At 42.8% G+C, this 26,819-nt stretch overlaps 1 protein-coding gene and 1 pseudogene across 7 annotated transcripts in view; one reads left to right on the top strand and one right to left on the bottom strand.

The window, feature by feature from the left end:
* Nucleotides 1-26,819, bottom strand: part of RYR1 (ryanodine receptor 1) — a 124,561-nt gene that overhangs the window by 79,884 nt on the left and 17,858 nt on the right. For all 7 annotated transcript variants that reach the window (XM_040442363.1, XM_040442364.1, XM_040442358.1 and 4 more), the window contains exons 2-15: nt 17,892-18,011; nt 17,695-17,799; nt 12,228-12,302; nt 11,938-12,016; nt 11,676-11,788; nt 11,468-11,567; nt 8,518-8,614; nt 8,362-8,436; nt 8,000-8,156; nt 6,430-6,594; nt 6,186-6,307; nt 1,255-1,441; nt 896-1,031; nt 40-135 (exon numbers count right to left, since the gene is read on the bottom strand). In XM_040442363.1, coding sequence (XP_040298297.1) covers nt 40-135; nt 896-1,031; nt 1,255-1,441; nt 6,186-6,307; nt 6,430-6,594; nt 8,000-8,156; nt 8,362-8,436; nt 8,518-8,614; nt 11,468-11,567; nt 11,676-11,788; nt 11,938-12,016; nt 12,228-12,302; nt 17,695-17,799; nt 17,892-18,011 — 1,627 coding nt within the window. The remainder of the gene's footprint in view (nt 1-39; nt 136-895; nt 1,032-1,254; nt 1,442-6,185; nt 6,308-6,429; nt 6,595-7,999; nt 8,157-8,361; nt 8,437-8,517; nt 8,615-11,467; nt 11,568-11,675; nt 11,789-11,937; nt 12,017-12,227; nt 12,303-17,694; nt 17,800-17,891; nt 18,012-26,819) is intronic.
* Nucleotides 1,661-4,701, top strand: LOC120977463 (annotated as a pseudogene).

The following is a 26,819-nucleotide window of genomic DNA, read 5'->3' as shown; positions in this document are numbered from 1 at the left end:
GTAGGAACATTCTCCTTGTCAAGATTCCCAGTCTCTTACCTGATGAAGCTTCCAATCGATCAAGTTTGCTGACCACCCAGTCTAAGTTACTGGAGAACAAGGCACAGTTGGAGCGATTTCCCCTTATAAGTGCAGCTGCATGACAAAAACAAGAACACAGTAAAAAGATAATGGGTCAATCGGCAAACAGTCAATGATCCAAAAAGGAGGTATTCTGGTGATTTGCATTCTTGACCCAGGCATTGTACATTAATCTGATGTAAGAAGAATGAACTTCACTACTGTATTATTGGAGTTCAGCTAAGCTATTGGGACGTTTCTGTCAAAAAGCTTGTTGACTGTTTCCAGTGGCGACCAACAGAATTGTGAATGCAGCTCTGGGATACAATACAGGTACTGCGAAATGAGTAAAGCAATGGATTTGCAAAGTTACTCAACTTATAATGTAGATCTAAATGGTAAAGTAATTCTGAAAAGCTGCTTACAAAAATATATCTCTAGGCAGAGGTCTAGGAAAAACTATGTTTCTAGGCTTGGAGTCATGATTTGGCCCCAGGTGTTATGTATATCAAATGTATATATGTTTTATTATTTTTTAGGTCTAGGTATGACCATAAGGGCAGCTAACTGCCCTCACCACCATAGACCTAAGCCTTTAGGACCCATCCAGGGGTGCACCGCTAATGAGGCCAGGTCAGGCGATCACCTCAAGCAGCAGCAGGTAGGGGCAAAAGGGGGGCAGCCAAAGGGCCATGGGCTGAAGGGAAGGGGTTAGGTTAAGAAATTTGCATTGGGAAGGGAGGGGGGGCGCTGTTTCATTTTTTGCCTCAGGCAGCAGAAAGACCCATCATTGTGCCGAAGCCTGTCTCCACCACTTATAAGATATTGTACATACCGAGCAGTTCATAAAGTAAGTTTACAATCTCCTTCCAGGACTCGCCAGCTTCCTCCCCAGCAAACTCTGCAAAGTGAGCAGCTGTGCTGTATACATTGAGACGGTCTATGCAGTCCAAGACAAGGGAGATAATTCCCTGAGGAGGAACAAACAGACAGACTATAAAACCATTGTAGTAGAAGGAGCTTCTATGGTCGGATCCTTTGGTCATGTGTCATGTCCCTTCCTTTTGTCCCCTTCTTCTACTGTCTGTAGGTTAGGAACAATATGATATGACTGCAACGATGAATAAATATAGGACTGCACAGGAGCTATATACACAAAACGGTAGGACTATTGAGTATCAAACTTGCTCCTACCTCTTCCTGGAAGAGATTTTGACGGTTTTTAAGAGACCGTAACTTGGTCTGCTTCTCCTCATGCTGTAAATCCTCCTCTGGGTGCTGGAAATAGCCAATCAGATCTTGCAAAGTTAAAATAACCATATCGATAGGCAATGATACCGGTTTTGAAGGCTTGTTCTTTGCATTCAAACTGTCCAGGCCCCTGGATATAAAAAGCAAGATAATAAAAAAAAATATTAAAGCTATAACATATTATGCTTTCCTATCTACCACTTTACACAGAAATTGCATACTATAAAATGTTCTCATTTGTCAGATTTATGGTAAACCAAATTAAATAGAAACAGGTGTGAGAGACTAACATGAGATGTGTGTATTAGCATCGATGAGCTTCAGGATATACATATTTTTCTAAAATTAGATGAAGTATTTCCTTGTGAAAAGCTGCTTAACTGCTACCAAAACTCATTTAGAAAGCCTGTGAGTCCTGTATCCCCCCCCCCCACTCACAGAGAAAGCTTTCGAGTCCTGCTTCTTCCACTGACAAAGAGAAAGCCTTTGAGCCCTGCCTCCCCATCCACACATAGAGAAAGCCTATAAGTCCTGATTCTCCCACCTAAATAGTTAAAGCATGTGAGTCTTGCATTCCCATCCACACATAATGAAAGCCTGTGAGTCCTGCCTCCCCATCCACACATAATGAAAGCCTGTGTGTCCTGCCTCCCCATCCACACATAGAGAAAACCTGTGAGTCCTGCCTCCCCATCCACACATAGAGAAAGCCTATAAGTCCTGATTCTCCCACCTAAATAGTGAAAGCATGTGAGTCTTGCATTCCCATCCACACATAATGAAAGCCTGTGAGTCCTGCCTCCCCATCCACACATAATGAAAGCCTGTGAGTCCTTCCTCCCCATCCACACATAATGAAAGCCTGTGTGTCCTGCCTGCCCATCCACACATAGAGAAAACCTGTGAGTCCTGCCTCCCCATCCACACATAGAGAAAACCTGTGAGTCCTGCCTCCCCATCCACACATAGAGAAAACCTGTGAGTCTTGCCTCCCCATCCACACATAGAGAAAACCTGTTAGTCTTGCTTCCCTCACCCACACATAGCGTAAGCCTGTGAGTTCTGCCAACCCATCCACACAAAGAGAAAGTCTGTGAATCCTGCTTCCCCCAGCCACATAGCAAAAGCCTGGGAGTCCTGCCTCCTCAACCACATATAGAGAAAGCCTACTAGTCCTGCTTCCCTATCCACAGACACAGTGATTGACAGCTTTCCCTGTAGGAGTTTGTACATAGGAAGAACTGTCTTTGTCACTCGATGTTTGGAGAGGGACAGGATTCACAGGCTCTTTCTATGAGTGGGCAGTAGAAGCAGGCCTCACTGGCATTTTATATGAGTCAGTTGGGGAAACAGGACTCGCAGGCTTTCCCTGCATGGGCAGTGGAAGCAGGACTCACCATATTTTTCACTCCATAAGATGTACCTTTTTTCCTCCCAAAAGCAGGGGGAAAATGGCAGTGCATCTTATAGTGTGGATACTAATGACCGCCAATACTAATGATAACTATGTAGGAAATGTGGGGAGTGGGGAGTATAGCACTGTGCTAGATGTACCACTCATCGCTCTCGAGTTTTCTTCCGGGTGCCGCACTGCACATGTCCTGACTGTGTACAGCATCAGGACATAGTGAACGTAGAAGGGCACTATAGCACTAGGTCAGCAGAAGACAAGAGAGGTTTGAGTGTCAGCACAGTCCAGAGTGGGAGAGGTAAGTTCTTCTTTTTTGTCTTATGGAACTTGGGGGTCTGATCTGAGGTCTGAGGTTGAATGGGGTCTAATCTGGGGTCTGATACAGAGGTCTGATGGATCTTGGGGGTCTGATAGAGGTCTGATCTGAGGTCCAAGGAGGAATGGGGGTATGATGGGAGTGTGATGTGAGGTCTGAGGAGAAATGGGGGTCTGATACAAAGATCTGATGGAGCTCGGGGGTTGCTATAGATGTCTGATGGAGCTTGGGGGTCTGATCTAAGTTCTGAGGAGGAATGGGGTCTGAGTTGAGGTCTGAGGAGGAATGGAGGTCTGATCTGAGGTCTGAAGAGGAATGGGGTTCTGATACAAAGGTCTGATGGAGCTTGGGGTTCTGCTGGGGGTCTGATACAGAGGTCTGATGGAGCTTGGTGGTCTAATCTGAGGTCTGATGGAGCTTGGGGGTCAGATATGAGGTCTGATGAAGCTTGAGGATCTGATGGGGGTCTGATCTGAGGTCTAAGGAGGAATGGGGGTCTGATCTGAGGAGGAATGGGGGTCTGATACTGCAACCACACAAGTGGTGCACTCGTCTGACTCCCTGACAACCAGGAACAGAATAGGCAGCCCGGACACAGCCAGTACCCATGCAGATCGGGAATAGTGATCTAGGTCAAAGGCTATTGAAGCTTTGATGGAATTCAATGAAGAGGGTGCATTAGTCGTACTACAGCAATTTAAGGATAGTGACCTCTCGCATTTACAGAATAAAAGTGCCTTTTTATGTGGTATCATGAAGACCTACAGGCAGCGTGAGAAACAAGGGAACAAAGTTTTGGATTCTAGTAGAAGACCAGATGAGTCCAAAATAAAGTACCTTCTTGAAAGAACAGAATATACTCTAGATGTGACAACTGTTCAAAGAAAATATGGTGGTCCACCCCCAAGCACAGTTCACTCAGGACAGCAACCCTCTGTTGGCACATAGATATTTGTGGGCACAATACCTAGAGATCTGTTTGAAGATGAGCTTGTTCCACTACTTGAAAAGGCTGGGCCAATCTGGGATCTCCATTTAATGATGGATCCTTTAACATAAGAGGCTATGCTTTTGTGACGTTTTGTTCAAAAGAGGCTGCCCAGGAGGCTGTCAAGTTGTACAACAACCATCTCTGTTGCCAATAATAGACTTATTGTTGGGTCTATTCCAAAAATTAAAACAAAGGAGCAAATTGTTGAAGAATTTGGTAAAGTCACCAACAGTCTTACTGCTGTCATACTCTATCATTAGCCAGATGATAAGAAAAAGAATAGAGGTTTCTTCTCTCTTGAGTATGAGGATCATAAAACAGCTGCTCAAGCTAGATGTCGGCTAATGAATGGCAAAGTAAAAGTATGGGGCAATGACAGTGGAATAGGCCGACCCAATGGAAGATCCCAAACCAGAAGTCATGGCAAAGGTGAAAGTGGTATTTGTTCGCAACCTTACCAAGGAAATCTTGGAGAAAGCTTTTGGCAATTTTGGCAAACTGGAAAGAGTTAAAAAGCTGAAGGACTATACTTTTATTCACTTTAAAGACCGGGTTGGTGCAATTGAATTGGACACATTATTTAAGAGGGATGATAGGAGAGTTATAGAATTAGAGAAATTGGTCAAAGAAAATATAGCTAATGCTAAAAAGATGGTGGAGCATCCCATATAATACCTATACTTACCCATTACTACAAACCATGTCTACAATATTCATACTCATGCAGTTTATGATTATATTGCTATGGGAGAAAACAACGTAAGAGGATGACAGAAAGGGAGAAATGTTTAGAATTAGCAGCTATACTTTAACGTAAACCTGAATGTTTATTTTGTTGTGAATCAGTTCAGATCTGAATTGGTCCAAGGGGGAAGGGGGGAGTATTGGTAGACTATATATTTTATATATGTATTATACATGATATTCACACATGGCCATTACATTGATCTAACACTTGAGGACATTTAATCAGGCGGTAATCATAGTTACAGTCAGAAGCTATTAACAACTCCTAGGTGATGTCTAGAGGTGAGATTGGAAAGATGAAGATCCTTTTGTTTAAATCAAATGCTAAAATGTAGACCTCAGGGTTTTCTAGGCCAACGGAGACTCCCTGACTGGTAGAAAAATGTATAACGTTTTCTCTCCATTGTATGTATTGTTTACAATAAAGGTGACTATTGTACATCACCTAGGTCGACACAAAAGCGCCCGGACAAGAATTTTCCTTCCGCATTTTAAGTTATCACAGCCCCCACTAAAACAGGATTAGACAATCAACCTATCAGAATAACAGTACAGTTTTAAAACGACCAATAGACTTAGGTTTAGGTTTGCAATTTAGTATTAGCCAATTAGATGTCCTCCACGTGTTAGTCAATGGGTAAAAATAATATAAGAATTAAGGCTGAAGGAAGGTTGGAGATGAATGTACTGTGGTGAATGAACTGAAGTAACATCATTCTGGGTATTAGTAGGTTCATTCATTGTAAGAGCTATAAACCTTGCTGCATCTGGGCCTGATAATCCGAATAAAGCTTCATCTCTGGAAAAGAACCGAGGATTGCTGCCAATATCATTCATTCAATACAGAGATGTGATGGAGCTTGGGGGTCTGATCTGGGGTCTGATCTGGGGTCTGATGGAGCATGGAGGTAAGATCTGAGGTTTGATTAAAAAAAAGATTCTTTTTTCTATATCCTAGGTGTGTCTTATGGAGCAAAAATTCAGTATGTATGTATCAATTTATATACAGTATATATATATATATATATATATATATATATATCCCTCAAGCTTGGCATCTATCGTAGCTGCTCTTCAGATGTCTAATACGTCTTCCAATACATGACAATAAATTATATTTAAAATATATATAACTTCTGAGAGTCTACAGGTGCTCACCCCCAACCCCACCCATATGATTGTGTACGAATGTCATTACTTCCCTTTAGTTAGTGGTGGGGTTTGCTAGCTTTTTATCTTGGGTAGCAGGTGGTACTGGATTACTATGACCCCTCTGTTATTATTTTTATATTCCTGTATGTATTTTTTTTTAACTCTGCATTCAATAGTGAAGACTACCTGTCATTACTGCACATGCGGCATCTGTTGTAAATGCTGAATATGTCCTCCATATTCAACAAAGCACTCACTTGATGAACGCGTTAAAAAGTGCGGCTGTGCTGTATATCATTCTTGCAGCTTGGGACTCTTCTCTTTGGGAACGTGACAGGGACAAAGCATCATCCATATGACCTTCTTGGTGCAAAATAGCCTTAGAATGCCAATGAGAAAAAGAGAGACGGAAATAAAAAGAGTCAGAAATCAACCAATAAGTTCTTACCTCCGATGAAGTAACAGACATCAGCCACTCCCTGTTATATCTATGAAAGTTACCTTGCGTTTTACAGGACCCAAACGGACCACTTTAGAGTCAGCGGCACCATAAGTGAGCCAAAGAGCACTATTAACGTGCTGAACAAAACACATGGACTCTCCATATTTTATCTCAGCAGGGCCCATCCCTTCCACATCTCGCTTGGGTGCAACATCCAACTTTTCCTGTAGACGTAGAAAACATTAGAAGTCCTATCATCTCTCATGCCTGCTTAAATAACTACTTGCATTCCCCCATGTAATAAAAATTTTGGAGCATCTATTCTTACAGCTCTATGTTGTGCCATTCCTTTATTATTCCTGATAGAAGAATTGGTAGCAGTCTCCAATAAAGGTCCAACTGGGTGCTACCATCTCTCTATCTGTCTCTCTTTGGCACCTTCATGTGTTACATGGATAGCCCATTGGTTTTGATGGACACCATACTTCGTGAGGAGTGCTGCATGTTTTCAACTAATTATTGGTAGCCCCAAGAGTTCAGTATTGATGGACTATCCCATCCTAATGATCACTAATATCTGTTCATTGGGGTCCGACTTTCAGTACCCCTGCTGATCAACTATTTGAAGAGGCCATGATGCTCTTTTGAGTGTGGTCGTCACATTCATTGTTCACATGGCCTATGTGCAGCCTGGGATGCAATACCAAGCACAGCCACTATATAATGTTGGGCACTGTGCTTGTTAAAGGGGTTGGCCACCTTTTTTTTTGAGGGGGGGGTTGGCCATCTGCTCGCCCCCCTCCTCCCTTCCTGGTCAGACCTGCGAAGGGAAGCATACTTGCTCCGCACCACTGGATCCTGGATCATTCATTCCCCAGCCTCAGCTGCTTTGCTCATGCCCCCCGCTGTCGACATCCACTTTGACGCTGCAGCAGCCAATCGCTGACTGTAACAGTGACCTTATTTCCTCGTGTCATATGATGAATTGAAAGGACGCAAGGGGAGCAAGTCAACACTGCATCGGCGTCAAATCGTATGTCGACAGCGGGAGACCTGAGCAAGGCATATGAGGCTGGGTAGCAAAGGGGGCAGGTAAATTTGCTTCCCTTTGCAGGCTTGCCCAGGTGGGAGGTTTGCCAAACAGCCACCCAAAAAGTGATCAATCCCTTTTAGCTGTGAAGAGGCCATTCCACTTCAAAAAGCTGATCGGCTGGGGTGCCAGGAGTCGGACCCCACCGATCTGATATTGATGACTTATCCCGAGGATGGTCATCAATATCGAACTCCTGGAAAAGCCCTTTAAACCCTTGAATTTTCTTAGGCCCTCTAGCAGAAAGGAATTGTACAATGTAAGAAATCTCTTTAAGTATCCTCACAGATGATAGAGGTAATGAGGTTCTAGGCTCCAAAGCAAAATCTATATTAGGGCCCTCTCTTACCATGTGGCACTTATAATACATATGTGGAAGACAGGCCTTGGGGCCCCCTCAGGCATCGGGGCCCGACTGCGACGGCCATCTCTGCACTCCTTATAATTATTCCCCTGACAGATGAGATTTGTTTTGGCTAAATGCTGAATTTATGTGTTCCCAGAATATCCTCCATTTACTTTCAGAAGACTGGCTCTACCTTAGAAGCCCGGAAGCAGAAGGCAGTAGCTTTGGTGTTGCCTTTCTCGGCATCAACCAGTAGCAGACCCTTTTCCTCATCGCGGGCCAGGTATCTCCCTGTAGTCACATGACGCACCCGGAAGGACTGTCCCCATCTTAAGTGACTCCCACTCCAACTATAAAAAAAATTAGCCATACATAGACCATTGCATTAGCATAATTACACAATACCAAACATATGCCGGTCCTCCTGGGACATCCGCCTACAAAAACGGAGCTTCTGAATTTTACATTTGCTTTATTTTTCTTTGATTATTTGTTTTAATATTCAGAGTCTTCTGACATTTAGAGCTAAGATTAGCTGAGCAGTTTTATAATTACCTAATTCTCAAAGGCTCCAGCCTCCACAAAGACCGCGCATGGGAGCAAACTGGCCCTCCCTCGTAATGGGCTATCCTGCAAATATAAGAAAAAGCAAGTGACTATGAAACTAGATCAGTGACCCGCGCTGTGTAAATTATAAAGTATGTGACTTACCTACGCTGCTCCTCTCCTTGGTCTGTCGATGAAATGGTTAAACATTCATCCATATGACCATGGAACAGGCGTAGAACATCTCCACCAGTAAGGTATCCTGTGGCAATATAAAAAAAACATTTATATTAGGTCAGAATGATATATTTCTTCAAATAGGCATCCGGTACAATTCCATACACGGCCCATAGGGAAGAGTGGCTAATATGGCAGCGGCTCGTGCCCACTATTGCTTAGCACTCTCCGGCGCTCAGGACAACCACTCTGCTTACCTGCTCTCCCACTGTGGAGACCCTGCTTCTGCTGTACCTATATGGCACATGCACATAAGCTCCCTCTGCATCTTAAAGGGCCAGAGAGGGCACCCTAATCTTCCTCAACTAATGGCTGACCATCTAGGAGTACCTAAAGAATCTACCCTTGTGGGGTGTCTTAGCAATAGGTTTCAGTTTGCTAGGTTCTTGTAAAGGCATCCTGTTTATTTCTTCATCTGCCTGTGTACCGACTTCTGCCTGTTTTCGGATTTGACCATTCGCTGCATGACCTGACCTCTACCTGATCTCCGTTCTGACCCAGAGCTGCTCACTTTGAACTCAGAATGTTTATTAGATTGCATGAACTCTGCCTGCCATGACCTCGGCCTGTCCCTGACTAGGACTTTGCCTGATTCCTCAGTGTCCCTTGACCCCATGGGTTAGCAGCCTAGCAAACAGTGACTACTCCAAGAAGTAGTGGCCTGGTGGTTCCCCTGCTGCGGAGTCCAGATCCCTGTATAGGGGTTAAAGGAAGAATAACTTGGGGCTGCCATAATAACGCCCTTAGGAGTAGCCCCAAGTCAAATCTGTTTGATAGACATTTCAGGTCCTCATCCACTTCCTAACAGTGGTGCTGTTCATCTAAATGATGCCAACCCTTTTAAGGATAACCCATTATATGCAGTAATGAAGATTTCATGGCACTTCATTTCTGAATATAATGGTTTACAAGGACTTGAGCATTTAGCGCCACCAACAAAGCTGCAGTAGTGCTGGCCTTTCTGTGTCTATGGACTTTTTAGGGTAAGGATAGTGTAACGGATCTCCTAGCACCCCAACTGGGTATGCTCCTAGTGCTTCCCGAGGGCTCCAAGCACTCCGCTCGACACCGTAAGCACTGCCGACCCCACGAACTGCTGTATCTTGGTTAGGATCTCTTCTTCTACCCACCCTGGACCTACGACAAGGTTCCAGGCTCCAGTGGGTGACCCTCTCTTCTTTCAGAGAGCGATGCAGGAACAGCTCTTACAAGAGCTAGGGATTATACTCTGGAGAGTATAATGATTATAGTGTTGTGGAAATTCTATTATGCGGACATTTTATCTTTGGATGTGTGTGTGTGTTTTTATAGATTGTCATCTGTCTCCCTGTGTCGGATTTAGCCAAAGAACGCTCTAGCAGAGGGTACTTTGGCTGAATCGGGACCAGTGGTAAAACCGTCAGTATGAAAACCTTCTCATGGGCTTGGAGACGTGTTCTCAGTGTGTAGGGGGGCGTTTGCTGGTTTGTGAGCACTAAGTGCAAGCACTGGGCTTCTTCCCTTCAAATGTCTATACACATTAGAGAAATGAAGTCTGCATAACGAGAGATACATATTATACCTCTGCTGCGATACCCTTTCTGGATACATATCTGCTTTTAAGACATGCATATCTGCCTTGTCGGTATACTCGTACCGTATACTGACAATAGCCGTAGCAATGCCTCGCAGATAATCTCAAACCTATAGGAACCAGTAGAATGATCTTTATTAGATACTGATCACCTTTGAGCAGTATTGAATGAGGTCCATGCTGACAGTGATGGGGGGTGGGCGGCCACCTGGCTGGTCGGACAATGGACATGACTCATCCTTCCTTATACAGGGGTGGGGTGTCTGACCAGCCACATTGATTGCCCCTCCCTGTCCTTTGATATGTCATCACTTCCTGTATGTTATCACTTCCTGTATCCTTGTCTTGGGCCAGCCCCTTTTACACCTTTTGTGAGTAAATAAAAGGTACAAGCTGAGCAGGGAGGAGGAGGAGTTGCTCAGCCTGTACAATCAATATGGTAACACCTGGGTCTGTCTCTGACTGGGGCTGAGGGAAGAGAGTTTCACCTTTTTCCTTACACAAACTTTGATGCGAGCGGATTACAACTATTAATATTTTTTACAACAATAGCAATCCCCAGAGTGTAGTTCTCCAATCCCCCAAACATGAGCCCAGACTTCATGAAGGGTAGAACAGGACATTTAATGAGGCTACATGCCAGCCTTTTATGCAGGTCTTCCAGCAAGGCACACCCCCATGGGGGACCTTGTGAAAGACTGAGACAGTTTCTTACATAAAACAATCACATGCAGTTACACAGGCAGAAAACACCCACCTGTGATACAATTAACCAACACAATGGGACAAGGTAATCACTCACAGGCAGAAACTACCCATTTTTCCCTTTGTAGAATAATGAGCCGGGGGGAAGGGCTGTCCATAGTTCTGGGTCCATAGTCCATAGGAAGGAGGCTAGACCTCAGGTCTCTCCAGCAGCCAAAGTGACGGTTCAGTCCGTCACAGATAGTATCTACATTTACATGTACCACCGTTTGGAGGAGGGTCAGTTTCAAAAGTTAGCCAGTGAAATTACCTAATGCATCTTCATGGCTGGTGAATAAAAGTATAGTAAATATGTATTTATGTAAAAATATTTCCTATCTGGAAGAATTTTTTCACCATTTAAGACAATGAAGTCTAAAATTGGATTCCCACTTTAAATCTCCTTTGGGGTAATTATAGCTCAGAAATAGAAGAAATTGTTGTTTGGTCAACAATCGAATTCTAATTTTTATGGACTTGGCTTATCTGAACCATACATATTGGTATCAGTTTCATACCACCACAGAAGATAACTCAAACTGGGAAACAATGGCTACATACCTTCCGCTATTTCACAACCAGAGGTAATTGGATTCATGTTCCATAGAGTTTGCATGAATGAAGCATCCACTTGAAGGTCCCCACTCGCTATGGAGAGGTGCTGTTGAAATGGAACGAAATGAACTAGTAGTGAGAATGGATGATCACATTGAATATACCCGTAAACAAGAGAAATGAATGGGTATGTGTAGAGGATCTTTGAACTTACCAGGTATCTCTCGGATGAAACACTGACTAGGATCAAATCATCACCTATTCGCACCTTCTCTCCTTCTGAACGCTGTTTTGATGCTGGATGGATGGTCCACCAACAAGCTTCTCCTATTCAGGAAAATACAGGGTAACAATCTTCAGTGTTGGAAGTAAAATCTTGGGTGCCGTATCGAAGAGTTGGACTAGTGCCGCTAGTATGCCAGGGTTGGAGTTGACCTACACACTACTAGATGTTCCTTCACACAGTTGTACCATACCTGTGGCATCTTCTTGTAGACCAACATCGAAAGCCAGTTTATCAGTAAGAGAACGAGATGTAGTCAGACAGCAGAGGTACTTAAGGAAATAGGATAACACATATATTAATAGGGCAAATGAGTGATACAATTTTACAAGGTGAAGCCTTGTTCAATAGATAAATGTCTTAAACCGTCCAACTTGGCTAATTATTCTTCATCATCTATATTAATATTTTAGTTTGGTGCAGTTTCTTGAGTTCAAGATCAACATCAAGTTCCAGGGCTAAAGTCAATACATTAAAACTTACCATATTACTGTGGCAGTGTCTCAGGAGAATGGCATGACCATAGAGCAATGTTCTGTGTCCCCCACCTTGAGAAGACTATATGGGAAGTAAAAAAGCAAATCAACATATAAAACATATTTTTTTTTCCCCTAACATTCCAATCCCACCGAGTCTTCATGTTGGTAATGGTAGATGGATTACCAATCCTTGCCAATTCTCCTATATAATGGTGGTATAATCCATAACACAATGCATCATGGTTGCCCTCAAAATCTAGGAAGTGTAGCTGTAATGGTACAAGAATTGTTGCCAGACAGATTACATGCAAGTCAAAATATGTTGTGGGTTATAAATCTTTAAAGTTATTGGAATGTATGTCCATCTCAAGGACAAACAAACCCAAACATATTTTTAACAATTCTCAATGTTCTCAACCTTTCTTAGATAAGTTAGAAGAAGATGTATGGTATGTCTTGGAATGCACCAAAACTATCGTAAACCATTTTTCTTATCTGAGAACATAGATGAGTATTGCTTCCTTAACCATTAAGTAATCCATTAATGAGGATGACTCCCTCCCTCTACAAGCTGTAAAAACTCAAAGATGCCATCATCTGCATTTCCGAGATCTTCAGTAACCTGGTCAACACCTGTTAGAATGGAGGTTTGTGTTGTGCCATGCGTTGAAGGAAGGAAAGAGAAGGAATAATATAAATAGGAGTCAAAGGAAAAAAGAAGGTCTAGTTTTTGTGAGATTAGAAGAAGAAGACAAAATAAAAAAGGACTTCTGCACACAGGCTGCAAAACAAGGAGACAGGAGATAGAAGGTCGGTAATAGAAAACCTGCTGAAACTATATCTCTCCATGGATAGACATATTGAACTAAACATACAAATGAATTGCCAAATTTTTTCTTTGCTTTCTATAACACTGTTCTCGCTTTCTTCCTAGTTGACAATTATACGACTGACTCAATTGCTGTCATACTGTTCAGTACAAATTTAATTGCATTGGAGAAACTGGGATGGATAATGATCAAAATAGTTTTCTTTGCTCCTTGAGCTAAACCAAGTTTCAGACTAGAACTAAAATTTTTCACCAAAAAGTTTAGTACGTTTTATGTTTTATGATGCTCTTGCAACAGTTTTTTTTTCAAAATGGCAAGAGCTCAATCGAAAGGACAGCGTCTTTTACAATAAATTACGTCAGGAAACTAGTGTACAGTAAATTATTGCTGAAATCTTATTCAGCTCCTGGCTGGAGTAGATTTTAGTTTCTGGAGCATGGACACCAGAAGATGCGACAAATTTGGAGTTTGGAGAGACTAATGCACAAAATTCTGGCTACATCCCCCAATTTTCATCTTAAACAAAATATCTAGAATGTAGTAAGGCATCTACATTCCATCCTGTTAACAATTTTGCTAAATTAAAAAATATAGCTCCTCCAGCTTCTAAGACGATACACTTGATAGAGTGTTCTATTTTTGGAGGGATTTTTAAGACAGCTGATGTGAAATATGAGTGGAACAGAATTTAAAGAATGTGTATATGAAGATCATGGTCGCAAAATCCCTCGTAAGGATTTTTTCATTGACAAATTTGTCATTGTATGCTCAGCAGGATTCAAACGGGATACCATGTAATGCTGAAACTGGCATCCTGAGATGATATAGCTAAGCAATAGGGGCTTTCAAAAGAAAAGCATTACATTTTTGGCAATGTTTTAAAGGATGGAGATGGAGTGACAGAGCTTCAGCAGTGAGAAGGAAGGAATGAAAAGTCACAGGAGGTCACAGAGCAAGGTCACAAAACATACCCATTTATCCAAATTGGGTGCCTAGCACGAAGACAAAAAGAGAAAGCCAAAACAAAACACAGAAGAAATTATATCAAAGAGAGGTCTGTAAGGCAGCCATATTCAGTCTGACACAAGGTGGATGTGATCACAAGACATTTCTATCCAGCACTGATGACCTCTCTCAAGATAACAAGAGTTTATCACAAGATTAGAGACTTAATTGCAAATATCGCCAAAGATTGGTGAAAAAGTAGATGTTCTGGAGTCAATTTTGTGTTTACATAAAATAGTTGAACCCAAAATCAGTCATAGATCCCATAAATTTGTTAGAAGGGAGGACCTTTTGCAGGGGTGCATCATGGAGGGTTTGTCTGGACATGTGCGTCCCAGAAGGTTGTGCCAAGAAGATACTTTTCTAGAGCTAGGGTAACACACTGAACCTTTGCCTCAGGTGAAGGAAAGTCTAGCTATTGCTCCGCCTTCTGATTAAACCAATTACATACAGTAATATTGAAGGGGATCTGTCAGGAACACTGTGCTACCTGATCTAAGACCAGCACAGGGTAAAAGGAAAGATGTTGAGCTCAGGAATATATAGTGTAATTTTTTATTACTTTTTTGGTGTTTTTTTTTAACGAAAATAAAGCTGTCAGGACTAGAAAAAAAGCTTGTAAGTCCTGCATCCCAATCCCACTTATAGATAAAGTTTGTGGGTTTTGCTTCCCCCGTGCACATTGTGATTAGCAGCTTTTCTTGAATAATGTTCGTAAAGAGCTCTCAATCTCTATGTTTGGGTGGGGAAAGCAGGACTCACAGGCTCTCTCTGTAAGTAGGCAGGGGAAGCAGGACTCACAGGCTTTTCACATGAGTGGGCGGGTGAAGCGGGACTCACATGTTTTCTCTATGAGTGGGCGGGTGAAGCAAGATTCACAGGCTTTCTCTATGAGTAGGTGGTGGAAGCAGGACTTAAAGGCTTTCTCTAGGAGTGGAAAGAAGAAGCAGGACTCACAGGCTTTTTCTATGAATTGACGGGAGATGCAGAACTCTCAGGCTTTCTCTATGAGTGAGCGGGAGAAGCAGGACTCACAGACTTTCTCTATGAGTGGGTGGGGGAAGCTAGATTCACAGGCGTTCTTGTTGAGATGGTGGGGGAGGCAGGACTCACAGGCTTTTCTATGAATTCTGATGGCTTTTTATACAAAAATACTGAATCAAATAATAGAAAACTATATTATTCCTGACTCGGATAACCATCTCTCTCTCTATGATGTTCACTTATCTCAGGTAGTAGCATGGGCATAGCTATAAGGGAAGCAGAGAAAGCGGCTGCTTTGGGGCCCAGCGAGAATGAGGAGGACTAAAATATTTTGTCAGGGCTCCTTCCTTCAACAATATTATACAATGACGATATATACAGTAAAACTATGGGAAAAGGAAAGAGCAGCTACTGGGCCTGGTCTGAGAGAGCTATCTTGACTAGTTTCTTGGGGGAGGGGGAGTTCAAAAATTTGCTATGGGGCCCAGTCATTCCTAGTTATGCAACTGGGTAGTAGGTAGATAGAAGTGACAGAAAGTGTATGGTATATGCTATGATTGTAGTGTTATTATTGATCTCATCCTTTTGTTGAAGTTGCTTTAATTAAAGCATTTAAGATACACTCTGGTGCTCGAAATCAAGATACCCTCAAGGGGTTAATATCCATGCGTGGAGAGACACACGCTGACACAAAGCTGGTCAAGGCAATCTCTTTATTACAATGAGTGAAGCCGTTTTACATCTTCAGAAGGGGGGGGCGTCCCCCCTCTGAGGCTCATGCCTTCTTATTTCATTGGCTAAGAAGGAAAAAGAGATAATAAAAAAGAAGATAACACTTGGAGTCTGCGCAGTGTGCACTATTTTACAAACTTTGGTATGTGAACTAATGTAAACCCCTGTGGGTGAGCGCCATGTTGTAATGGCAGTCTTACTAACATCAATACTACATACAGTACAGACCAAAAGTTTGGACACACCTTCTCATTCAAAGAGTTTTCTTTATTTTCATGACTATGAAAATTGTAGATTCACACTGAAGGCATCAAAACTATGAATTAACACATGTGGAATTATATACATAACAAACAAGTGTGAAACAACTGAAAATATGTCATATTCTAGGTTCTTCAAAGTAGCCACCTTTTGCTTTGATTACTGCTTTGCACACTCTTGGCATTCTCTTGATGAGCTTCAAGAGGTAGTCCCCTGAAATGGTTTTCACTTCACAGGTGTGCCCTGTCAGGTTTAATAAGTGGGATTTCTTGCCTTATAAATGGGGTTGGGACCATCAGTTGCATTGAGGAGAAGTCAGGTGGATACACAGCTGATAGTCCTACTGAATAGACTGTTAGAATTTGTATTATGGCAAGAAAAAAGCAGCTAAGTAAAGAAAAAAACGAGTGGCCATCATTACTTTAAGAAATGAAGGTCAGTCAGTCAGCCGAAAAATTGGGAAAACTTTGAAAGTAAGGGCTATTTGACCATGAAGGAGAGTGATGGGGTGCTGTGCCAGATGACCTGGCCTCCACAGTCACCGGACCTGAACCCAATCGAGATGGTTTGGGGTGAGCTGGACCGCAGAGTGAAGGCAAAAGGGCCAACAAGTGCTAAGCATCTCTAGGAACTCCTTCAAGACTGTTGGAAGACCATTTCAGGGGACTACCTCTTGAAGCTCATCAAGAGAATGCCAAGAGTGTGCAAAGCAGTAATCAAAGTAAAAGGTGGCTACTTTGAAGAACCTAGAATATGACATATTTTCAGTTGTTTCACACTTGTTTGTTATGTATATAATTCCACATGTGTTAATTCATAGTTTTGATGCCTTCATAGTCATGAAAATAAAGAAAACTCTTTGAATGAGAAGGTGTGTCCAAACTTTTGGTCTGTACTGTACGTCATATGTGACACTTCAAGGAGGTGCTTTTCTATAGGCAGTAAATAATATGTGTGTGTGTATCTAGCTAAATAATTGGCTCAAACATTCTTCTACAGTCTATACATCATTTTGAGGGAGAAGTGAGGGACCTATTGCAGCTTCAATCTCCCTCCGTTCTCGCTTCAGTGTTGGACAAATAGACAGCTTGAAGCAAAGGGGGAGGGGAGGCAGTTGAGATGAGGAACAAGCAGCTTAAGGCAGCTACCTAAAAAAATCTATCTAGTTACATGAAAGAAAGATATTCACACATCTCTATCACTTTAAACATGGAGATTATCCCAATGTTTGAGCATTAGGATAAAGGGGTCATATGGAACATCCTTATGTTCCTGATTATACCAGACTATGCCTTACTTTGTTGTAAACAATATTACAGGAACTGGACTATTTGACTATGAAGAGAATGAAATGCAAGGCCATAGGTTTGGTCATCAAATTAACAAAAAAGTAAAAAAATAAATAAAAATCAATATTTAAAAAGAAGACAGAACCAGCTAGGAAAAAGAAAATATGGATTACTAGAAACCCTAGTAGGAGGAAGAACATGATGAGCTTTAACAATTAATTAAATGACAAAAAAAAACCACTTCTATGCAACAAATATGAAGAGTAATGCACATACTAAACAGACAATGACAACACAAATGATGCCAAAAGGCAGAAGAAAACAGATATGTGCTGATCATGCAGAAAGGCAGAAGAATAATGGGCAATACCTCGTTTCCCATCTCCACTGTGTTCGCCAACATTTCCTGCAGAGCTCTAACCGACAGAGATTGCTCCAGAATAAAGCAGCAGACTGCAAGATCTGGAGGTACGTTCTGGAAAAAGTCAACAGGACAACATAAGAAAATATTTATATTCATGGATTTAGGAGTAGCAATCACATCAGTAATGAGATGTTCCTCTCTACCTGAGCATTGGATGTTGATTCCAGGAAGCAAAGGCGATTTCCAAAGCCTTCAGCTCCCATGCACATCTTGAGGTTTTCTTTTCGGATTGTAGCGCTGCATTGCAAGACCACCACATCTTCCTGCAATGGAGATAAATCATGAGGCCATCAGAACACTAGAAGCCCACCAAAACTGGCAATGCTGACATCAGTTTATGATTGGATACTATCACAACTTACTCATGGTTTCAAAATGATATTCTGTACAACCACTTGACCTACTCTGCATGCCCCCAACCACCACCCATGATGCTAACCCAACCATGTAATGGTGTGTTTCATGCTGCCTTAGGCATCAGCCAGATGAGGACTGCATAATTTCCAAAAAGTGGGTGTATTGGCAAAATGGAGCATCCTATATAATGTCCTCCCTTATATTTTTCCAATTACATCCTGGTACAGGTCATTCATGAGGCAAATGCTTCCATCCTAAAGACATTTGTTTCAAATGTTCTACACAAAAGCGTAAGGACCCCAATACAAAATCTGTAACAGACCACCAACCTCTCTCACATCGCTGAGGGCTCTTTGGGCCACTTTAGACAACCAGGACCAGGTTGCAACTGCTATTTTTGCACCTCCTACAGCTATGGTCTGTTGTTTCTATTAGATTCTGAATTTAATTTTTTTGAAAGATGGTGATATGGGAAAAAATGAAAAGGTTAATTGCTTCAGGATGCCATACTGTGGAGACATATAGGTTCTTGTTAAAATACATGGCACAGTGTGATTGGGTGAATTGTATACGAAGGCTGCAAGGGTTAACTCCCAGGGCTTTCTCTTTAATAAACTTCTGGTGTTGGTCAGAGGAAAAAGATTGTTCACTGCACACATGGTGCCTGCTGTGTATATCTTACTGTCCCATTAATAAATGTATCCCCAATATTCAGAAATTATTGTTCCTGGAACTTGCAGGTTGATATCGGACTGTATTAATAAATATGGGAGTACACTTGTATACTACATCATATACACATATATCCCAAAGAAAGCAATTAGGAAATAAAAAACATTTGCCTTGTGGTAAAAATTTAGAGCAGAAATCCCAATGCTTCTGTTATCTTTACGGTATCTTATATAGTCAGCATTTATGAGCAGCGAGATTCAGAAGAGACTACAATAATGCGACCTAAGCTTTTTATCTTCACCACGCCATGTTTAAAATGATCCGATGGTAAAATTGTTTTTGTTAAAAAAAACAAAAAATAAATAATCTGTTTGTACCTTGACTTTGTTCACTCATGATAATATCAAAGTTATAGGATGTCCCATTCAAGCAGGGTGGTATGTAGGTTTAGAAATTAAGAGAGAAGGGAACCTTACCGAATTTCAATTCACCTTTCTCTCCTGTTAAGAATGGGGAGTAGGGGAGTCTACAAGAGTCAGGCCTTTCTACAACTATGAGAAAAGTATAATGCAGTAAGTCCCCATTTTAATATTTGCTATAGAGCAATGGTACACATAGAAGAGAGAGAGGCTCTATAGCGAGGATTAAAATTATCCTGCCTAATATGATGCCCCTCAACCCTCTTTTTATGGCCCTTGGGGGCAAGTCCCCATTTGCCTAGTTGCAGTTATTAGATTACTGCATGGCACTGTTATCATCACTGTATGGTACTGTTTTTGTTCACTATATGGCAGTATTGTTAGGTTAATATATGGCACTGTTATTATGACTGTATGACAGTTTTTTCACTATATGGTAGTATTATTAGGTTACTGCATTGCTCTGCTGTTATGACTGTATGGTACCATTTTAGTTAACTATATGTATAGCGCCTTGGAGCAGGGGTACTTTGAAATCTGGATATTTGTGGACATTGGCCCCTGTTTACCCTATGCAAAGTCATCAACCCCTTACTTTATTTCACTTTAAAGGGTTAACTTGCACTGACTTTTAATACTGTTTTATACAGTGTAACTGCATTTTATATGTATGTTGTGATATATATCTTGTTCATTTTCACTGTATTTGCACAGCACTGTAAAAATGGTTAATAAAAACTGAGAGACGTTTGGGACTTTAAATGAGAAGCTGGCAATTTTCCACAGCCGCCATAGGGTTTAAAGAAGAGCATGTTTTGGAGGGAAAAAGCCAGACTTGTTTACCACCAAAACCAGACCGACTGACCTTTTGAATGTCTGGTTTTAGTTATGCTGTGCCATTGCCATTGAGTATCATTGAAGATCTAATGCAAGCATATGACAGACGGGAGTTGTAACATTGTATCTGTTTGTGCTGAGTTTCTCCACTCCACCCTTCCCACTAGAAGGTTCTAGTTCAGCTAGAAACTGTACAGTATATAAAGAGAGCAGTCAGAGCCCCTAGTGCTTAGAAAAGGAGATGCCAGACTATTAAGTTACCAGAAGAAGATGCTGAGATGGGGATACTCTGCGACAGAACCTGGATCACCATCCTTTCGCCAGGGTACCAGCCTTCTGAGAGAGAAAGAGGGACAGCTAGCTCAGGCCTTTCCTCAGCATCAAACCCTTCTTCTGCCAGGTAGGAGACTGGAGAAGCCAGCCATATGCCTTGCATGTATTGTTTTGTACCTGAATTCCTCCAGTAAAGAAGTACCCTGATTTACTGCAGACCCTGACTCTCTGGACTTATTCTCCTTTGGGGTGCACCACGCCTTACCATCCCTTCCGGAGATCAGCAATACGTGGAGACAGTGTAACGTTGGGGCACACCCCAAACCCACCCACTGCATATGGCAGTTTTATATGCATGTTCCCTACATGGCATTGTTTTTATGTCTGCATTTAGCACTGTATGGTACAGTGTATAATATGTATAATAGTGTTACTACATGTCACAATTATTTAGCTCTGCATCGTACTGCTTTTGTTCAATATATGCCAGTATTGTTAGGTTACTGCACGACACTTATCATGACTGCATGGTACTGTTTTGTGTTCACTAAACAGTAGTATTCTTAGGTTACTGCATAGCGCTAATATGTCTGTATGGAACTGCTTTTGTTCACTATATACTAGTATTATTAGGTTTCTGCACCTTAACATACATTGATAAGTAGAGAGGCCTAGCAGACATAAGGAAAGTACAGGATCAGACCCATATAGCATCAGGTGATAAAGGGTATGGTATGTGGAGTAATTGGAGTGGCGATAGGGATATTATATGAAGTAATTTAATATATTAGAGGGGGATGATATATGAGATTTTGGGGATAGGTTGTATGCAGTGGTGGATTACAATAGGGACGTTCGGGTCGGCAGCCCCGGGCCCAGCACCGCTGGGGGGCCCAACACCGACTCGAATGCCCACATACTTCGGCGGGGCACGGGAGCGCATAGTTCCCTGCCCTGCCGCAGATCACCGTCATAGGCTTCAGGCCTAGTAGGGAGGAGGACTATGCGGTAGGGAAATCCCGGCACAGGCGTGCGTGATGACGTCATTGCGCACGCCTGTGTCGGGACGCAGCAAAATGAAGTGGACATAGGTGAGTATTTACCTTTTATTTTATTTATTATTTTATGTGCCAACGTTTGGGGACATGGGGGACACACACAGGAGGACATGTGAAGAGACAGTACATCGGGGGGAAATTGCAGTATGGGGGCAAATTACTATGTGGAGGAAAAATATTATGGTGGGATTACTGTGTGGGGGCAGTGTGGGGGAAATTACTGTATGGGGGCAGTGTGGGGGAAATTACTGTATGGGGGCAAACTACTATATGGGGGTGTTGCTATTGGGGCACTGTAGGGGCAATTCTTTTATTTCTGGGGACACTATACAGGGATTATTACCTGGAGCACAATATAAGGTGTTATTATTACTGGGGGCACTCTAGGGGACATTATAATTGCTGTAGACACTATAGGGACATTTGGGGCAATTTATCAACTGGTGTAAAGTAGAACTGGCTTAGTTGCCCATAGCAACCAATCAGATTCCACCTTTCATATTTGACAGCTCTTTTGGAAATCCAGTTCTACTTTACACCAGTTTAATAAATTACCCCAATTATGTCTACTGGGGTCACTATTTTTTCAGCAGTATAGTACCTGGGGCATTGGGGGGCACAACGGGCACAGTATTGGGAGTGGCAGCAGGATGACATTGTCAGGACACCAGGATGGGGAGGTTGATGGAAAAATTTAGAAATCTAACGTGTCTGTGTTACAAACTCTGTAGAGACGAGATGCGGCTGAAAGAGTTTGCTATGGCGGTCTAACGGAGAAGAAGAGGAAAAAGAAGGTCTACATGACAGGAGATGTCCCTGAATGTAAGAGGTATGTGGTCAAGTATTCTCCTTTTTTTATTATACATATATGTATTTAAAGTTTGTCTTATAAACAAGTAGGTAGAGATATAAGGTCTTAAAAGGGGTTTTCAGAGTTAAAGAGTTAAAATAACAAACACGCATTGCTCTGTATGGGGAGGGGGATGGGGGTGACCGATCCCTACTCAAACAAGTGACTACTGGTGTGTGATTTGATACGGTAACATCATATATGTTTAATGTGCATTTTCTTCCATTGACTACATTAACATGCGTTGCACTTAAATTGCACTCTCTTTCCCTTCTAGGGTGGACTCATTGAAGCTAAGGTTTAATGCAACCTGTTTGTGAGCTCTCCCCTCTCCTGACATGTCTGGAATAGTAATTACTTGCATCCCCCATGTAGAAGAATTCTCCAGCATCTATTCTTATGGCTCTGTGCTGGGCTGCTCCTCTAAGGTCTGCTAAAAATGTCTGATCAAACTGACAAGTTGGTGTCCCTACAAAGTGAACCCTGATTGGACAGTGTCAGACTGTGCCGGGCACTCCTGCAAATGGTTACACCCAGTTGTTAATTTTTCATACATTGTGACGGGGAATAACAGAGTAATGGCAAAACACTAAGTTCTATTAAATGTATGCTCCAGAACAGTTTTTTCCCTGCAGGGAATACAAGCATTTAATAAAAGAGAGAGAGAAGAGTGAGAAAGAAGAGAGCAAGGAAATGAGAGACAGGAGAGAGAGGATAGGAGATGAGAGAGACAGTAGAAAGACAGAGAGAGAGAGAAGATGAGAGAGAAGAGACGAGAGAGAGAAGAGAGGAGAGAGACAAGAGAGAGATGATAGAGACAAAAGAGAGATGATAGAGACAAGAGACATGTGAGAGGGAAGAGAAAGAGGAAAAGGAGAGAGAGGGGAGATTACAGAGACAAGGGTAGAGAAATTAGACAGACAGGAGAGAGAGAAGATGAGAGAGAGAGAAGATGAGAGAGACAGGAGAGAGAGAAGATGAGAGAGACAGGAGAGAGAGAAGATGAGAGAGACAGGAGTGAGAGAAGATGAGAGAGACAGGAGAGAGAGAAGATGAGAGAGACAGGAGAGAGACAGGAGAGAGAGAGATGAGAGAGACAGGAGAGAGAGAAGATGAGAGAGAAGATGAGAGAGAAGAGAGGAGAAAGACGAGAGAGAAAAGAGAGGAATGAGACAAGACAGAGAGATGATAGAGACAAGAGAGGAGAGATGTGAGAGGGAGGAGAAAGAGGAAAAGGAGAGAGAGGAGAGATTACAGAGACAAGAGTGGAGAGATGAGAGAGAGGAGAAAAGACAGGAGAGAAGTGAGACAATAGAGATGAGAGAGAGAGAGAGAGAGAGAGAGAGAGAGGAGAGAACAGAGACACAAGAGAGAGCAGAGAGATGCGAGAGAGTAGAGAGAGGGAGATGCAAGAAAGAGGAGGAGAAAGAAAGGAGAGGGAGGAGATATCAGAGAGACAGATTAGAGAGAGGAGAAAAGAGTGTAGAGACAAGAGAGTTGAGAGAGACAAGAGAGATGACAGACAGGAGAGAGCAGAGAGGAGAAAGAAAGCAGAAAGATGCGAGACAGTAGAGAGGGAGTGCAAGAAAGAGGAGGAGAAAGAAAGGAGAGAGCATATATGGGGTAATAGAAGAAGCCACAAGACAGATAATATGGAGTAACAGGAGACATGATAGGTATGGGCTATATGTAGTATGAGGAGGAGACAGAAGGTGATGATGATGATGATGAAAACCTTCAGCAGAAATCAAGACTGAAGAAATGTCCTTAGTACCCATGTCCTGGGACTTGACCACTGCTACATACATGTCACAATGACAAGGGGTTTTCATGGTAAAGATTCATTAATGATACTAAATCAAACTGTAAGATCTCTTTCTCTGCTCCCATATCCGCGCAGAGCTGGCCCTGCACTTATCCTCCTCTCTGCTCCACTCCCCACCACAACCGACAGGGATATTTTAGGGCTGCACCTGCTCCTGGTTTTACTGTGACCTGGACTCAGCAAATAACAGGGATTCCTGCAAACCCCACACACTCATCAGCATATGGCCACGCACTGGAGACTCCGTGCCTGCTGCTACCCACCAAGACACCGTCCTTCACTGCATAGATGTTTCCCCTAAATGAGTAGATTATGCTATACTGATATTTCTATTTGCTGTTATGGTGGTTGTTTCTGAAAGTAACATGCAGTTACTGCAAGGATAGCTGTGAACAGCTTGACGTCATCATCTCTATATTTAAAATGGCCCCGGCCTCCTCTGTTGTTATAGAAATAGTATATGGACAGTTCCCCTACTACGATCTGGCTGATGGATTTGTAACGAGACTGAACTAGGGGTAGTAGTAGGTCAAAGCATCATCTCCCTACAGCAAAAATTAGGCTGGAGACACTTTGGTGTAACGCAACAGTTCACACTTTACTCAGTGTTGAGGTACACATGCTTGATAGTTACAGTTAGTTCACACAATGCATAGAAGTTTCATAAACACCTGATTTCAACAGGTACATCCAAAATAACATAAGGTATATACACTCTACATGAATTATATACACTCTACATGGCATCAGATAATACAGCAGGCTGACGGTTTTATAGGGTGACCTTTTATGGTCTTCTAGGCTTGAAGCGCGTGGCATGATCGGTTCCAAGGCAGATATGGAAACCAGTAATTCAGCATAACAGTCTCTGGCAGCAGGGACGTAGCTATAGGGGAAGCAGGGAAAGGGGCCCACCTAGGAGGAGGACTAAAAGATCTTATTGTCAAGGCCCCCTCAACAGTTGTATAAAATGACATAATATACAGAGACACTGTAGGAAACGGACTGAGCAGTTTCTGGGCCTCGTCTGAGAGTGCGCTCTTGACTAGCCTCAGGAGTGGGAGTTGTGAAGAAGTTGCTGGGAGAGGGGGGCCCGGTCATGTCTACTTAAAACACTGCCTGGCAGTCTAATTCAAAGGAGTCTCTCAATGGCAACTTTTGGTGGGGTTTTGGCAAACCGAAAATCCCACTTAAAGCCTACTTACCTGCTTACCGGTTCTTGCTCCCCGCTCCTTCTCTCCCTGGCTGCTCCGCTGCACTCCCAGGATGTCAACTTCCGTTTAGACAGTGCTGCAGCCAATCGCTAGCCTTAGCGGCGGCCTGCTCCCCTTGCATCATGACAAATGGTCACGTGATGCAAGAGGAGCAGATCACCACTGCATCCAAAGATTGGTTGCAGAGGTGTCAAACCGGAAGTTGGCACCCTGGGAGTGAAGTGAAGCAGCCAAGAGAGAGGAGGGAAGGGGCGGGGAGCAAGAATCGGGAAGCAAGTAGGCTTCCCTTCACAGGTCTGCCCAAAAGGGAAGGTTTGCCAAAACCCCTCCAAAGTGCACAAGCATTTTAATGTTTTATATTTTGTTATGCCAGGGATGCTCAACCTGCAGCCCTCCAGCTACTGCAAAACTACAACCCCCAGCATGCCCTAATATATGTAGGCTACACAGGCAGGTTGCTGGGAGTTGTAGTTTGGCAACAGCTCGAGGCCTGCAGGTTGGGCATCCTAGTGTTATACTATGCTATGTTATTTGCATGTACTTCAGGCTGAATGACAGGGTAATTCCAGTCCATTGGCAACTATCTCCAGGAAGGAGTCAGCCCTAACCCCTGGGTTAGGCTCTTTTCTGCAGTTAGTGAGTCTGTTAGTTGGAATGTGAGAAGAAAGCAGCATCTGTAGTAATGTAGGAGCCACAGACCATGTTTGGGATGGGGAAGCCAGGAGACATCACAGAGAATGATTGTAGACCGGCATCTTTAAGAAAGTTGAGCAGCCATAAAAAGAGAGTGCACATGGCCCAAGTCTGTGAAGGTAACGCACATCTTAGACTATTAGACTTCACAGGTCTTGACTTCCAGCCCCCAGTCATACTATTGTGGTACAAGTACTGCTTTTGAGGCTCTACACCCTGTAGTGGAAATTGTAGATGTTATGTGAGGAATTGCACCCTTCGGCTGGATTGGAACGTTAGGTGTGGTTATATATGAAAGCACATCTCTGCAGGGAGCTCCTGGAGGTAACCCATTGACTCAGCCCTCAGGAACTGCTGTGACTCTGAACTGTTCACTAATTTTAGCTGCTTTTACATGGGGAGGAGATTCACACTATTAAACTCAGTAAAGACGGACTTCAACTGTTTCCACCCTTTGTAGGAATCTCCCGTCCATGCACCTTACCACCAGCAACACTAAGGGCTTCCTACCTCCCATCAGGCAGAAGACCCTAACCAGGGTTTGCCCAGGAGGAACTAACAATATCAGGTGCACCCCCTCTTTATTGTGCATGCCCAGGGAGTGAAGGGGCAGAACAGCTGCCACTGAGTACTAACACAATCCACTACTACTACCACTCCTGACATTTTCCCTCTCGACTCCCATCCAGGTCGGTGCATCATCACACAAAGCATTGACACCCTTCACAGCACTACTTAGTAAGTTTCTTGCTTTGGGAACCACAGCCTTTCCCCATATTCTGGCATTTCTTCCATTCACTCCTTCTCTCTACACTCTTCTCAGCCATCTCTCCAATCACCAGCCCCGCACCACCACTTCCATGCAGTCTCTCT

Source organism: Bufo bufo, chromosome 8 (genome assembly GCF_905171765.1).
Source record: "Bufo bufo chromosome 8, aBufBuf1.1, whole genome shotgun sequence".
Lineage (NCBI taxonomy): Eukaryota > Metazoa > Chordata > Amphibia > Anura > Bufonidae > Bufo > Bufo bufo.
Note: the sequence above shows the minus strand (reverse complement) of the source record. Positions and strands in the feature narration are given on the sequence as shown.